The 12,527-nt window shown below is 35.0% G+C and overlaps 1 protein-coding gene and 1 pseudogene across 1 annotated transcript; one reads left to right on the top strand and one right to left on the bottom strand.

Annotated features, from left to right (window-relative positions):
- The first annotated feature begins 727 nt into the window (after window positions 1-727).
- LOC107028031 lies at window positions 728-2,925 on the top strand (annotated as a pseudogene).
- Window positions 2,926-4,293: 1,368 nt separating this feature from the next.
- Window positions 4,294-12,019, bottom strand: LOC107026802 (histidine decarboxylase-like). The gene is made up of 7 exons (XM_015227890.2): window positions 11,938-12,019; window positions 11,596-11,773; window positions 10,907-11,141; window positions 10,711-10,781; window positions 5,174-5,299; window positions 4,963-5,099; window positions 4,294-4,876 (listed from the first exon to the last, which is right to left on the bottom strand). The coding sequence occupies exons 1-7, from the start codon at window positions 11,950-11,952 to the stop codon at window positions 4,304-4,306; spliced, it is 1,335 nt and encodes a 444-aa protein (XP_015083376.2). The 5' UTR covers window positions 11,953-12,019; the 3' UTR covers window positions 4,294-4,303.
- Window positions 12,020-12,527: the final 508 nt, after the last annotated feature.

The raw sequence follows: 12,527 nt of genomic DNA, 5'->3' as shown, positions 1-12,527 counted from the left end.
TTATTTGTTAACTGAAATGATATAAATAGATAAAATTTTAACGGATCGAATAAGATAGAAATAGATCTTTTCTCAAAGTTCGATGACATATTTGAGCTTTTTCCCTTTTAAAAAAATAATTTATTTAATGATGTGGCCAAATCATAATTGACTACGTGTAAAAAAATGCAAAATGAAACTATTTTTGGTTAACAAATAATGACATATATGAGCCTTTTCTCAAAAGGAAATGGTATAGATGAGCCAAGGCATAAATGAGTTGTTTCTCAAAATTCGATGACATATTTGAGCTTTTTTCCGATTTAATAATCATGTTTTTTATTTTATAGTTCTACTGCATGTCCTACTTTTGTTTATACTTCAAATTATTGATATGTCATATTATGTAACAACGAAAAATGGTACAATCTATTCAATCATGATATTAGTCCGATACAATATGACGTAATAACCATCCAATGAGAGTTTATGCACCAATGATTTACAACTCATACTGAATGTCAATTGGCATGTGGAGTTGATCAGAAGGAGACAACTAGTCAATGAGTGTTGCTTCACACTAATTTATTAGGAAAGCACAGTGCAGCTTCCACCCTAAATAACGCAAATTTGAAGTTACTTCAAACGGAAATAACTACGTTGACTTCAAGTATGAGCTCTTTATTATACTTATAGTGACTTCACTGCCAAAATTAAAAGAAAATAAATGGAAAGTATCAATGAAAAAATGCAATTGTTTTTCCTCATTTATTTCGTCCTAATTAGCCCAAGTTTACAATTGGAACAGACCGTGTTGTTAAAATTGAAACAACACTGGAGCGATGCGGAGTTCCTCCAGTCATGGAATTCAAATTCTTCAGAATGCACTTGGTCTGGAGTTTGGTGCATCGATGACAGGGTAGTCACAGAACTACATCTTGGAGGAAAAAACATAACCGGATCAATTTCATCGATAATATGTGAGCTCAAGAACCTTACCTTCATTGATCTCTCCAACAATAATATTTCAGGAGTCATACCAGTAAGCCTGAAAGATTGCTCAATGTTACAACATTTGGATTTGTCCAATAATTCATTGAGCGACCGGATTCCAGGTGAGTTGTTTGAGATGAAACAATTACTCAATTTATATCTTAATGGTAATATGTTGTCTGGTGAGATGCCAAAAGAAATAGCATCATCCCAGCTGAAAAATCTTAATCTCTCTGAGAACTACCTGAACGGTTCGATACCAGAAGATATTGGTAACTTGAAAAATATTGTGAAATTGGACATGTCACATAATTCTTTAGGTGGTTCAATTACTAACAAGTTGTTTCAGTTGCATCATTTGCGTCACCTTTCGCTAAGTTTCAACTATTTGTCCAGTGTGATACCTGATGAAATGAACTTGTTTAGTTTGTATGATATGGATCTTTCACATAACCAATTGACTGGTCCTATACCAAAGGGATTTCGGTATTTACCTGGACTGCATGCTCTGGATTTGTCGTATAATCAGTTATCAGGAGATATCTCGCAAAGTATAGAACATCTCACGCCTAGAAATACTTTAAAGCTTTGTTCCAACAAATTCTCAGGAAGAATTTCTGCTGAATTTGTGAAGTTAACATACGAAGAGAATTGCTTTGACGAGTCCAATCTTTGTTCTGCATCCAAGAACTTATCCGTTCCTAGCCTACCAAGCTGTTCTTCTGATGATGAGGTTCAAAAATCTTCGAGACCAAAACACTTGATTATCATTATTCCTATTGTAGGATTTGGGGTAGCAATACAGTTAACATGGATCTTTTACATGGTCAGAAAGCATTGGTGGAAAACAAAGAAGCGGAATGTTAAAGATGACATGAAGCTCATTTCATTTCAGAACTTGAAGGTGAATACAAAAGACATTTTGTGTAGCTTGAAAGACGAAAACATAATAGGAAATGGAGGATCAGGGAAGGTTTATCGAGTTAGGCAATACTTATGCTGTTAAAAGCATAGGGCATGGAGAAAAATCAGGTGGAAGACCCCAAAAAGAGTTCCTGGCAGAAGTTAGAACACTTGGTAGCATTCGACACAACAACATTGTCAAGCTCATGTGTTGCATCTCAAGTTTAGACAGAAAGCTTCTAGTCTATGAATACTTTGAGAAACAAAGCCTCGACAAATGGCTTCACGGAGAGAAAAGAGCAGCATCACCAGGTCAAAGTAGTACCCCGGCCCTGGATTGGCAAATGAGACTAAATATAGCCATTGGTGCAGCTCAAGGACTATGCTATATGCACCATCATTGCACTCTAGCCATCATTCATAGAGACATTAAGTCCAGCAATATCCTTCTGGACTCAGAATTCAATGCAAAAATAGCAGATTTTGGACTAGCAAAAATACTATCCAGGCGGGATGATGATCCTGAGACAGCATCTGCTATTGCTGGAACATTTGGTTACATTGCACCAGGTACATAACAGTTCAAACATTTATGAATATTCAATCTTCTAAAATCCAATTCTAATATATCAAATTTTAATATTTGGTCCTGACAGAGTATGCCTCGACATTCAAAGTGAACGTAAAGACTGATATCTACAGCTATGGAGTGGTGCTATTAGAATTGACAACAGGGAGAGAACCCGTTCTCAGGGATGAGCAAATGAATCTAACAGAATGGGCGCTACAGCGTTACAGAGAGGGGAATTCCATTCTCGATGCCCTCGATAAAGAAGTGATGGAAACAAGTAATATGGGACAAATGAGAAGTGTTTTTAAACTAGGAGTGATGTGTACAGGAGCATCACCATCTGGTAGGCCATCAATGAAGGAGGTTTGCTATGTTCTCCAAAGCTGCAGAGACTCTAATATTTGAGAGAGAGAGACATAATTGTAAATAGAGATGATTAGAGTCTTTGATGATTTATGCAAATAGTATCTACTCATTTGTCATGAACTGATTTTGAAGATTATAAAAAACTTCACGGTTCCTTGTGACTAATCCTATTTCAAGATTAAAATCTACATGATTTCTCCTACGATATATTACATGAAATTTGTCTGTGACTCTCATTTTTTTCTGTTAGCAAAGCATGTCTTCTACTTGTTTGCATCAGTAGTAATTTTAATTTCATTACAGTTACAAATGAATAGTATGTCTTACATTGTAAGTAGGAATGGCAATAATGTAAGTAGGAATGGCAATGGAGCAGGGCAAAGATAGGGCGGGGCAGGGCAAGGGTTTAATGGGACAAGATAGGGGACACTACTTAAATGGGGTAGGGCAGGGCGAGGCGGGTCAAATCTAATATTCTTAGAACATTCAAAGGGCAGGGTAGGGATGGGTTTTGTTGGGCCAAACCGTCCATTAATTCAATTGTGCTTTGGCTGATTTCAAAAGATAAATAAAAGAAATGCAGAATAACACAATGAATAATTAGGAGGTTTTAATAGTTTCGTACTGATCAGTATTTAATGGTACAAATCATGTATATATAAATGTGTAGACAATATTTGAATGAAACAAGTGAACAAGTGCATCTAATTAGCAGCAGCTCTTTCATCTATCCTCAGAATGTTCAATATATTTTCCATCTTTCTAGATTTAGAATTAATAACCTATAACTAATATATTCTGCTTCTTAGAATGTATTTTTTCACCCTAATCATATTGAATAAGTGGGGAGGACATAGTAAATGTAAAGAGTTTGTGGAATTTATTTTTCATTACTTCCACTAAAAAGTCATTTTTCTTATTTTAAAAAATTATTTTCATAAAGAAAATACTTTTCAAAAATTTAGACGAACAATCGAACACACACTTACTCAAAGATTTGATTGGAAAAGGACATGTCTCACTTTCTAGTACAATTGTAATACTAATTCAAGATTCCTATCAACTGTCAAACCGTGTGTTAGTAACAAGTGAATGAATTAATGGGACTGTAGTTCAATAAGATTGTAGATCATATAAAAAGTGTAAATTAAAACTTAAACGGGGCAGGGCGGGACAAGTAACAATATTGAAAATTTTTTAAATGGGACGGGGTAGGGGGGGTTTAAATCTTAGTGGGTTGAGGTTTGCCCCGCCCTAACCCACCCCAACCCAAACTATTGCCATTCCTAATTGTAAAAAGTTTAATTACAAAATTTGTAAACAACGTATACAAGAAAATTTATTTGAAAACTCTAAATGACTCTACATTACAAATTTTATTGAGTAACTTTGGTGTAAAAGGACAACAAAGAAAGTATACATGTAAATTTATTAGAAAACTTAGATGGATTTAGATCATAAATTTTATTTCAAGTCATGGTTCCAAGGAGTTTAGTTATGCATCTTGTTATTGGAGCACATACAATTTTGAGAGCCAAACTCATCTGCTAGACAAGGAGGCCGAGTTTTTCCATCCTGAAACCACCTCTTCCTCTCTTGCATTAGTTCATTGAAGAAACTATCTATCGTTTCTCTTGTGATACCTGGCATAACCACAACATGTGCCAAGCCACTTAAGTAACACAGTTGCCAACGGAGAATGAATTTATGATCACAAGGTCGTTCAAAAACAACGATAATGCTAAATTCATTGAGCATAGCACCAATTCCTGCTTTAACAAGTTTATCTTTCAAATATCGAGCGTTCTCAATGCATGTTATGGAATCTTGTTGCAATCCGGCATGTCCTTTCATGTTTAAACAGTACCATAAGAATATTGGTGTCAATCCATTTCGACTACCACAAATTGTTGTGTCTATTGAGGCAATATACTCAATTTTTGAGAGGGTGCTAACATAACTTTTCCTTGTTATCTGAATGCCACAAGGCATTGGACATCCCAAGAATTTGTGCCCTGAAATTGAAATACTTCCAATTGGTTTCTTGAAGGTAATTTTTTTTGCCTATTGTCAAATACCATAAAAAAAATTATGTCACTGTAACTTTGATCTAAAATAGTTGAAGAAAACTTGAACAAAACTAGACTTACATGTTTGATAAAGGGGAGAATTAAGCCACTCAAGGCTGCATCGCAATGGATGTAATATCTATCACTGGAATATCCACAATTTTCAAGTGTTTGTATGACGAAATCAAGGTCATCAATAGCTCCTTTGAAGGTTGTTCCTATACACAGATATATTCTAATTTACCAAAGGTGATGTTATAAGATGTAAGAATATATATGTATGTATTTTTACCAATATTGATATTGATGATAGCTGGTTTGTTCTTGTTGACAAGTAACTTTGATTGTAAATCTTCATAATCAATTTCCCCATTAACTAAAGTGTTGATAGTTTGTAGCTCCATTCGATACAATCTTGCTATTGATAATTATAGTTGACACAATCATTTAATTAGTTACTGCAGTTAGTTAGTTAGAACTAGTTAGTTTATCCCTAATTCTGTTAATTCTGTTATTTTTCTTGTTACACAGCTTTGGATGCTTTCTACTTTTCTGCATTGTATAAAAGTGTGATACCCTCATAATAAACACACTCTCTTTTCCCCAAACTTCCATCTTCTCTGTTTCCTCTCTAAACATACGTCTTCTCTAACTTCTCTCCAAGTTCATCCATGGACAATCGAAGCATGGTAATGGAGTATTTTTGATATGGTATCAGAGCAGGAGGTATTTGCTCTGTTTTCTGTCGTTGTGTTGATCGAATTACTTGTTTTTGTTCTTTGTGTTGTGATTCTGATCGATTGCTAGATCGAATTCAGATCGATTTTGTTTTTCTCTTCTTCCGCTGCATTCATTCACTCAGATCCTTGAATTGAATCACTATGGCAACTGAAACTGGTTCAACTTCAAATGATACTACTGTAAATGGCAGTAGTGCTATCAATGAGGAACTCAATTCACCTCTGTATATGCATCCCTCGGATAATCCAGGTGCTTCACTAGTTCAAGTTCCTTTTGATGGAGTAGGATATAGATCATGGAAACGAAGTGTTCTTAGAGTGTTATCGGTGAAGAATAAGCTAGGATTTATTAATGGTGATTGTAGAAGGCCTAATCCGGGAACACCACGATTTCGTCAATGGGGAAGATGCGATGACATGGTTACTTCCTGGATTCTTAATTCTCTGTCAAAGGAAATTGCAGAAAGTGTGGAGTATGTTTCTGATTCATTCGAACTGTGGAAAGAATTAGAGGATCGATATGACCAAACCAATGGTGCAAAGCTATATCAAGTTCAACGTGAAATTAACGAGTTATCACAGGGAACTTTAGACATCACTACTTACTACACCAAGATGAAAAGACTGTGGGAAGAATTGAACACATTACATGCGAAAACTCAGTGTAACTGCAATTGTACTTGTGGAGCTAAGGATAATATGTTCAAGGTAGATCAGGATAGAAAATTGATACAGTTTCTTATGGGGTTGAATGAAGTTTATACTGTAATTCGAGGGAACATTCTCATGTTGAATCCATTACCCTCTCTAGCACAAACCTTTTCCTTGTTGATACAGGATGAAAAGCAAAGAGAAATTAAGCCTAACACTCAAATGTTCATGGAGTCTACTTCTCTATATGCCAAAGGTGCAGGGAAGAAAATCACTGAATCTGTTAACTTCAGTGGAAATAGCTCAGCAGGAGCAAGTACTTCTAGGTCCATGAAGCCAAATTACCCTTCCACAGATAACTCCAATTTCAGAACAAATTACTCCCAAACCAGTTCTTACAATGGTAGCAGCAGGCCTCGAATGGTATGTGATTATTGCAAAAGACCAGGGCACACTAGAGATAGATGTTATAAATTGCATGGTTATCCACAGATGAGCAATCAGAATCCTCCTAGATTTAACAAAGGCAAAGGTCTTATGGTTGATGCTCAGGGTGAAAATGGCTCAGGAGAGGAAAATCACAAAGGAAATCATAATGATGCAAGTCATCAGCTGACAAAAGAACAGTATGTTCAGTTCATGGAGATGTTACAACATTTTCAAGCTGGGAAAGACAATACTCAACAACACAATGATTTTTCAGGTGGTGCTGTGAATTCTGCCTTTGCAGGTATGATAGCATGTACTTCTTCAGTTGATTTTGGCAAATTATCATGCAGATGTCCTCACAATAAAATTGACTCTTGGATACTTGACTCAGGGGCCTCTAACCATATGACTTTCAACATAACCCTCTTAACAAATATTGCATACCTTCCCTGTCCTTTATTGATTACCCTACCAAATGGTTACAAAGTGAAAGTAGTAAAAATAGGTAGTGTGGTACTTGCATCAAACATTATTCTACATGAAGTCTTGTATGTGCCTTCCTTTAAATACAATCTTATTTCCATTAATTGTCTCTCAAAATCTATGCCTAAGAGCATTGTGTTTTTATCTGAATTCTCATGTACTTTGCAGGCCCCTTCAATGAAGAGGCCTCTGGTGATTGGTGAGGCAAAAGATGGGCTATATTTTTTGTGTTCTAAATGCTTGATGAAATCCAATCATTCTGGTGATACATGTAGCTCTTCAGTCTCAATTTCAAGTCGAGATGTTTCCAGTTTCAAATCTGTTTCTTGTCCTATTTCTTCATGCACACATAATAAATGTAATCAACATTCTGTTCCATTCAATAAAAGTCCTTGTGTTTCTGCCTCTTTTACCAGTGATGATGTAAATGTGTTGTGGCATAATAGACTTGGACATGTTCCTTTTGTGAAAATGAAGGAAATTAAGTCAATACCTGAGAATTTTTCTGCTAAACAACCTTTCATTTGCAATATTTGTCCCATGGCAAGACAAGAAAGAATGCCCTTTCCTCATAGCACTCATACTACTACCAAAATATTTCAACTTGTGCACATAGATCTTTGGGGTCCATACCATAATGTTACTCATGATAATTGTAGGTATTTCATCACTCTTGTTGATGATTACAGTAGGTGTACATGGACTCAATTGTTAGCATGTAAAAGTAACACCTTGGGAGTTATAAAAACCTTTTTGTCAATGATTGAAACTCAATTCAGCACATGTGTTCAGACCATAAGAACTGATAATGGACTTGAGTTTGTAAATTCAGAAACTTCCACCTTCTTCAAAACAAAGGGAATTATCCATGAAAAAACCTGTCCTTACACACCACAACAGAATGGTGTGGTGGAAAGGAAACACAAATACTTGTTAGAGACTGCTAGAGCTCTTCTTTTCCAATCAAAATTACCTCTTAGATACTGGGGTGAATGTGTGTTATGTGCCACATATATCATTAATAGACTTCCTAATTCTCATGTGAAAGGAAAAACTCCTTATGAGTTGCTATACAAAGCCAAACCAATCTATTCTCATATGAAAGCTTTTGGTTGCTTATGTTATCCTACAGTTCCAAAACCTCATAGGGATAAATTCCAAGCCAGGACAACACCCCATATTTTCATAGGTTACCCATTTGGATCAAAAGGTTACAAAGTCCTAAGTCTAGCCACTAAAAAAATACATATCTCAAGGGATGTAGTTTTTAAAGAAAATATTTTTCCTTTTACTATTTTGTCTGATGTTTCTTCTTTTCCTTCTGTTTTTGATTCTGTTCCCTTCATTGAAACTCTGCATACTAATGTTGAAACACAAACTGGACAACATGTTGACAATAATGTAGTTGATGCAAATGACACTTTACCTCACATTTCACCTAATCATGTAACTGAAATACCCACCATTCAGCACAATCCTGCAACTTCACCTATATCCAAAGCTATCAACAGACCATCTAGACAACATAAGCTACCAACACACCTTCATGATTATATTCTACCCAAAAATTTGACTAAACATTCACAGAACCCAAATATTTCTCTAAATACAGTTTTTTCCAAACACCAACGTATATCACCTGAGGTCTTGGCACTTGAGAGTCAAACTCTTGTGAGGAATATCAGTAATGATGAAGAGCCTTCTTCATATGGGGAAGCTGTTATGAATCCTGCATGGCAACAAGCAATGACACAGGAGTTTGAAGCCTTGCATACAAATCATACTTGGGATCTTGTTTCTCTACCTAGTGGCAAGAAGGCCATAGGATGCAAATGGGTTTATAAAGTAAAACACAAAGCTGATGGAACTGTTGAGAGGTTCAAGGCACGACTTGTAGTGAAAGGTTACACAAAAGAGGCTGGAATTGATTATACAGAAACTTTTTCACCAGTGATTAGAATGACAACAGTGAGGGCTTTATTAGCCACAGCTGTCAAAAAAGGTTGGAATATATTCCAACTTGATGTTAATAATGCATTTCTCCATGGAGACTTGCATGAAGAGGTTTATATGGAAGTTCCTCCAGGTTTAGCAATACACAAACCAGGACTAGTATGCAGACTAAACAAGTCTTTATATGGTCTGAAACAGGCCAGCAGGCAATGGTATGCCAAGTTAGCTGAAGCCTTATATTCAAAAGGGTACACTCACTCATTGAATGACTATTCTCTTTTCCATAAAAAGTCTGAAACTTCTAGTATATTTGTTGATGTATATGTAGATGATGTGATTCTAACAGGGACTAATGTTTCTGAGATTGAAGAACTTAAGACCTTTTTACATGACCAATTCAAGATCAAAGATTTGGGAAAGTTACATTACTTCCTAGGAATGGAAGTTCTCTACAAAGATGATGGACTGATAATATCTCAAAGAAAGTTTGTTCTTGATATGTTGAAGCATTATAAGGTTGCAAGTATGAGTAGCTGTACTTCTCCACTTGATGCTGCAGTAAAGCTCCATGCCAAAGAAGGAACACCTCTAACAGAACCACTCTTTTATAGACAACTTATTGGAAAGCTGAATTTTTTAACTAATACTAGGATGGATATATCATACAGTGTGCAGCATCTCAGTCAGTTTATGCAAGATCCTAGGGAGCCACATTTACAAGCAGCCTTTCATATATTAAGGTATCTTAAGACAGACCCTACTCTAGGGATTTTTATGTCTAAAGAACAATCATATTGTGTCAAAGCTTATTGTGACTCTGACTGGGCTGCATGCCCTGACACTAGGAAATCAGTAAGTGGTTATATTGTGTTGATAGGGAACAGCCCACTTAGCTGGAAATCCAAGAAGCAAGAGACTATATCTCTATCTTCAGCAGAAGCAGAGTATAGGGCTCTAAGGAAAGTTGCAGGAGAACTGGTATGGCTGAAAAGACTATTGGAGGAACTAACATTGACATTACCTGCACCTATTGAAGTGTATTGTGACAGTCAGTCGGCTCTACATATAGCTCGAAATCCAGTATTTCATGAACGCACCAAACATATTGAAGTTGACTGCCACTTTGTGAGGAACTTACTTAAGACAGGCCTCATCTCGCTGCATTACATAAGTTCTGATGATCAGTTAGCAGACATATTGACTAAGACATTGACAGGAATCAAACATTCCTCAGCATTAAGCAAGTTATCTGTGTTTTCCACACCTCCAACTTGAGGGGGGGTATTGATAATTATAGTTGACACAATCATTTAATTAGTTACTGCAGTTAGTTAGTTAGAACTAGTTAGTTTATCCCTAATTCTGTTAATTCTGTTATTTTTCTTGTTACACAGCTTTGGATGCTTTCTACTTTTCTGCATTGTATAAAAGTGTGATACCCTCATAATAAACACACTCTCTTTTCCCCAAACTTCCATCTTCTCTGTTTCCTCTCTAAACATACGTCTTCTCTAACTTCTCTCCAAGTTCATCCATGGACAATCGAAGCATGGTAATGGAGTATTTTTGATACTTGCTGCTTTAAAAATAGAGTAATGTGAATCTTTTGATGCATATAATATCCCACTTGGAAGTAGCTCTCTTCTGCATAAATATATAGTAATGCATAGTGAAAGTGATAAAAGCACATTATATCATTTAGACATCTCCGACTATATAAATAAACTCGTAACTCAAAAACTAGATCCGCCTCTGGAAATGAAACCTACCCAACCAAAAGGCCATGGAGATTGGCCTCAGTGCCACCACTAGTAATGTATCCCCAATATTCATCTTTCTCTATTTCCCAGAGTTGTGCAAACCAATCTAAAACAGCCACTTCAAAATCTTTTGAATGAAAATCTGTAGGGCTTTGAGTGAAGGGATCTCCACAATTGTTCAACGAAAATTGCACAAGTGATGCTAAAATAGCTTGATGTTCGTAACACATGTTGATTGGATAACCTGTAAATTAAGAATAAAATCAGAAGTATTTGATCAAATCAAAACGTGTTTATATGTTGTAAAATTAGTTGGGGATAACCAAAGGAATTGAGTTATGTAATCAATTGATAGTTCAAATGAGTATCTTTTTGTTTTTTTAAAAATTTAGCTTAATATAAAATGTATTTCAATAACATTAAATTAAAAATTGTTTAGAGTGATTTTCAAAGTGAAATATCAATAATTGAGAGACTCTTGAAATATAAAACAAAGCTGAGTAGCTTTCTAAGTGAAAAATCTATAATTGAATGACTTTGAGTTACAACACAAAATTGAGTGATTTTCTAAGATAAAAAAGTGAATTTTAAACCTCAAGTCATATCGTCTATAAAGATTTTACCTCACTAATGTTTGTTTAATTTTGTTGAGTTAAAACTAAATATGTTTTTACGAAAAGACTTAAACGTATGCTTACCAATATGATACTTTTTCCGCTTGGACAGTATCTCCATAAATTGAGTCAAAATTATGTCCAATTTTTGTGAAGATATTTCATTTTTAATATTAGGTTCCACCACATTGAGACACAAATTCTTCCTCAATATCAATGGTGTGTCATCACCTTTGGTTGAGACTGCCATCAAATCAAACTCCTATTTCAAAACCCAAAAAAAAGGGGGGAAAATTCAGTCAAACATTCAAACATATGTTTTGTGATTTAATAAAATGATCAATGAATTAATCATGAGTATATGGTTAATAAATAATGAATTGGTCTTTGAACTTCTAAAAAATCTTGAAAAAAAACATATTATACCTTTTGAATTTCCATTCTTAGAGCTAAAGATGTGTGTATAACTTATGGGAATCAAAATGGAGATGAAATTTTTGTGGTTATTACTACCTTTTGGCTCCCTCCAATTTATAACAATAAAATGTCGCTTTTGCCTTCTTAATTTCTGTTTGGTTAATCTTGAATTTCATCATGTTAGGACCCTTAAAATAAAATATTTTCCGATTCTTTTTTACCATTAGGAGAGAGAAGGGCAAGGGTGGATCTAGGGAATTGGAAGGTATTTATTAGACTTCAATTTAAAAAAAAAATAGATAAGTGTCAAAAATACAATTAAATTTTTTTTTTTTTTAAGTTTCATATCTAAACTATTGAGAGTGTAAACTTTTTAGTTTAAGAAATACATTCTCTCTTTTATTTGAAAAAATCATTGACAACATTTCACATGAATAAATATTTTACCTTGACAAAGTCAAACAATTAACTATCAATAGTTAAAAATTAAAGATCAAAGTATTACTATCCATAAATTTTTATTTTTATTTTTATAAAATTTAAATTATTTTTCTTACCCCATTCCACCACCTCCTCTACGTACCTTCTCCCCCCCCCCC

This window comes from Solanum pennellii, chromosome 8 (assembly GCF_001406875.1).
Source record: "Solanum pennellii chromosome 8, SPENNV200".
Taxonomy (NCBI): domain Eukaryota; kingdom Viridiplantae; phylum Streptophyta; class Magnoliopsida; order Solanales; family Solanaceae; genus Solanum; species Solanum pennellii.
The sequence above is the reverse complement of the archived record's forward strand: the minus strand, read 5'-3'. Positions and strand labels throughout refer to the sequence as shown.

What these genes read in the sequence shown, in the direction of transcription:
- LOC107026802 (XM_015227890.2), bottom strand. An exon ending in GCGGAAAAAGTATCATATTG is followed by an intron (nt 11,142 to 11,595) that starts GTAAGCATACGT and finishes CTTAATTTACAG; the next exon opens with GTTATCCAATCAACATGTGT. An exon ending in CTCCATGGCCTTTTGGTTGG is followed by an intron (nt 10,782 to 10,906) that starts GTAGGTTTCATT and finishes ATATTTATGCAG; the next exon opens with AAGAGAGCTACTTCCAAGTG.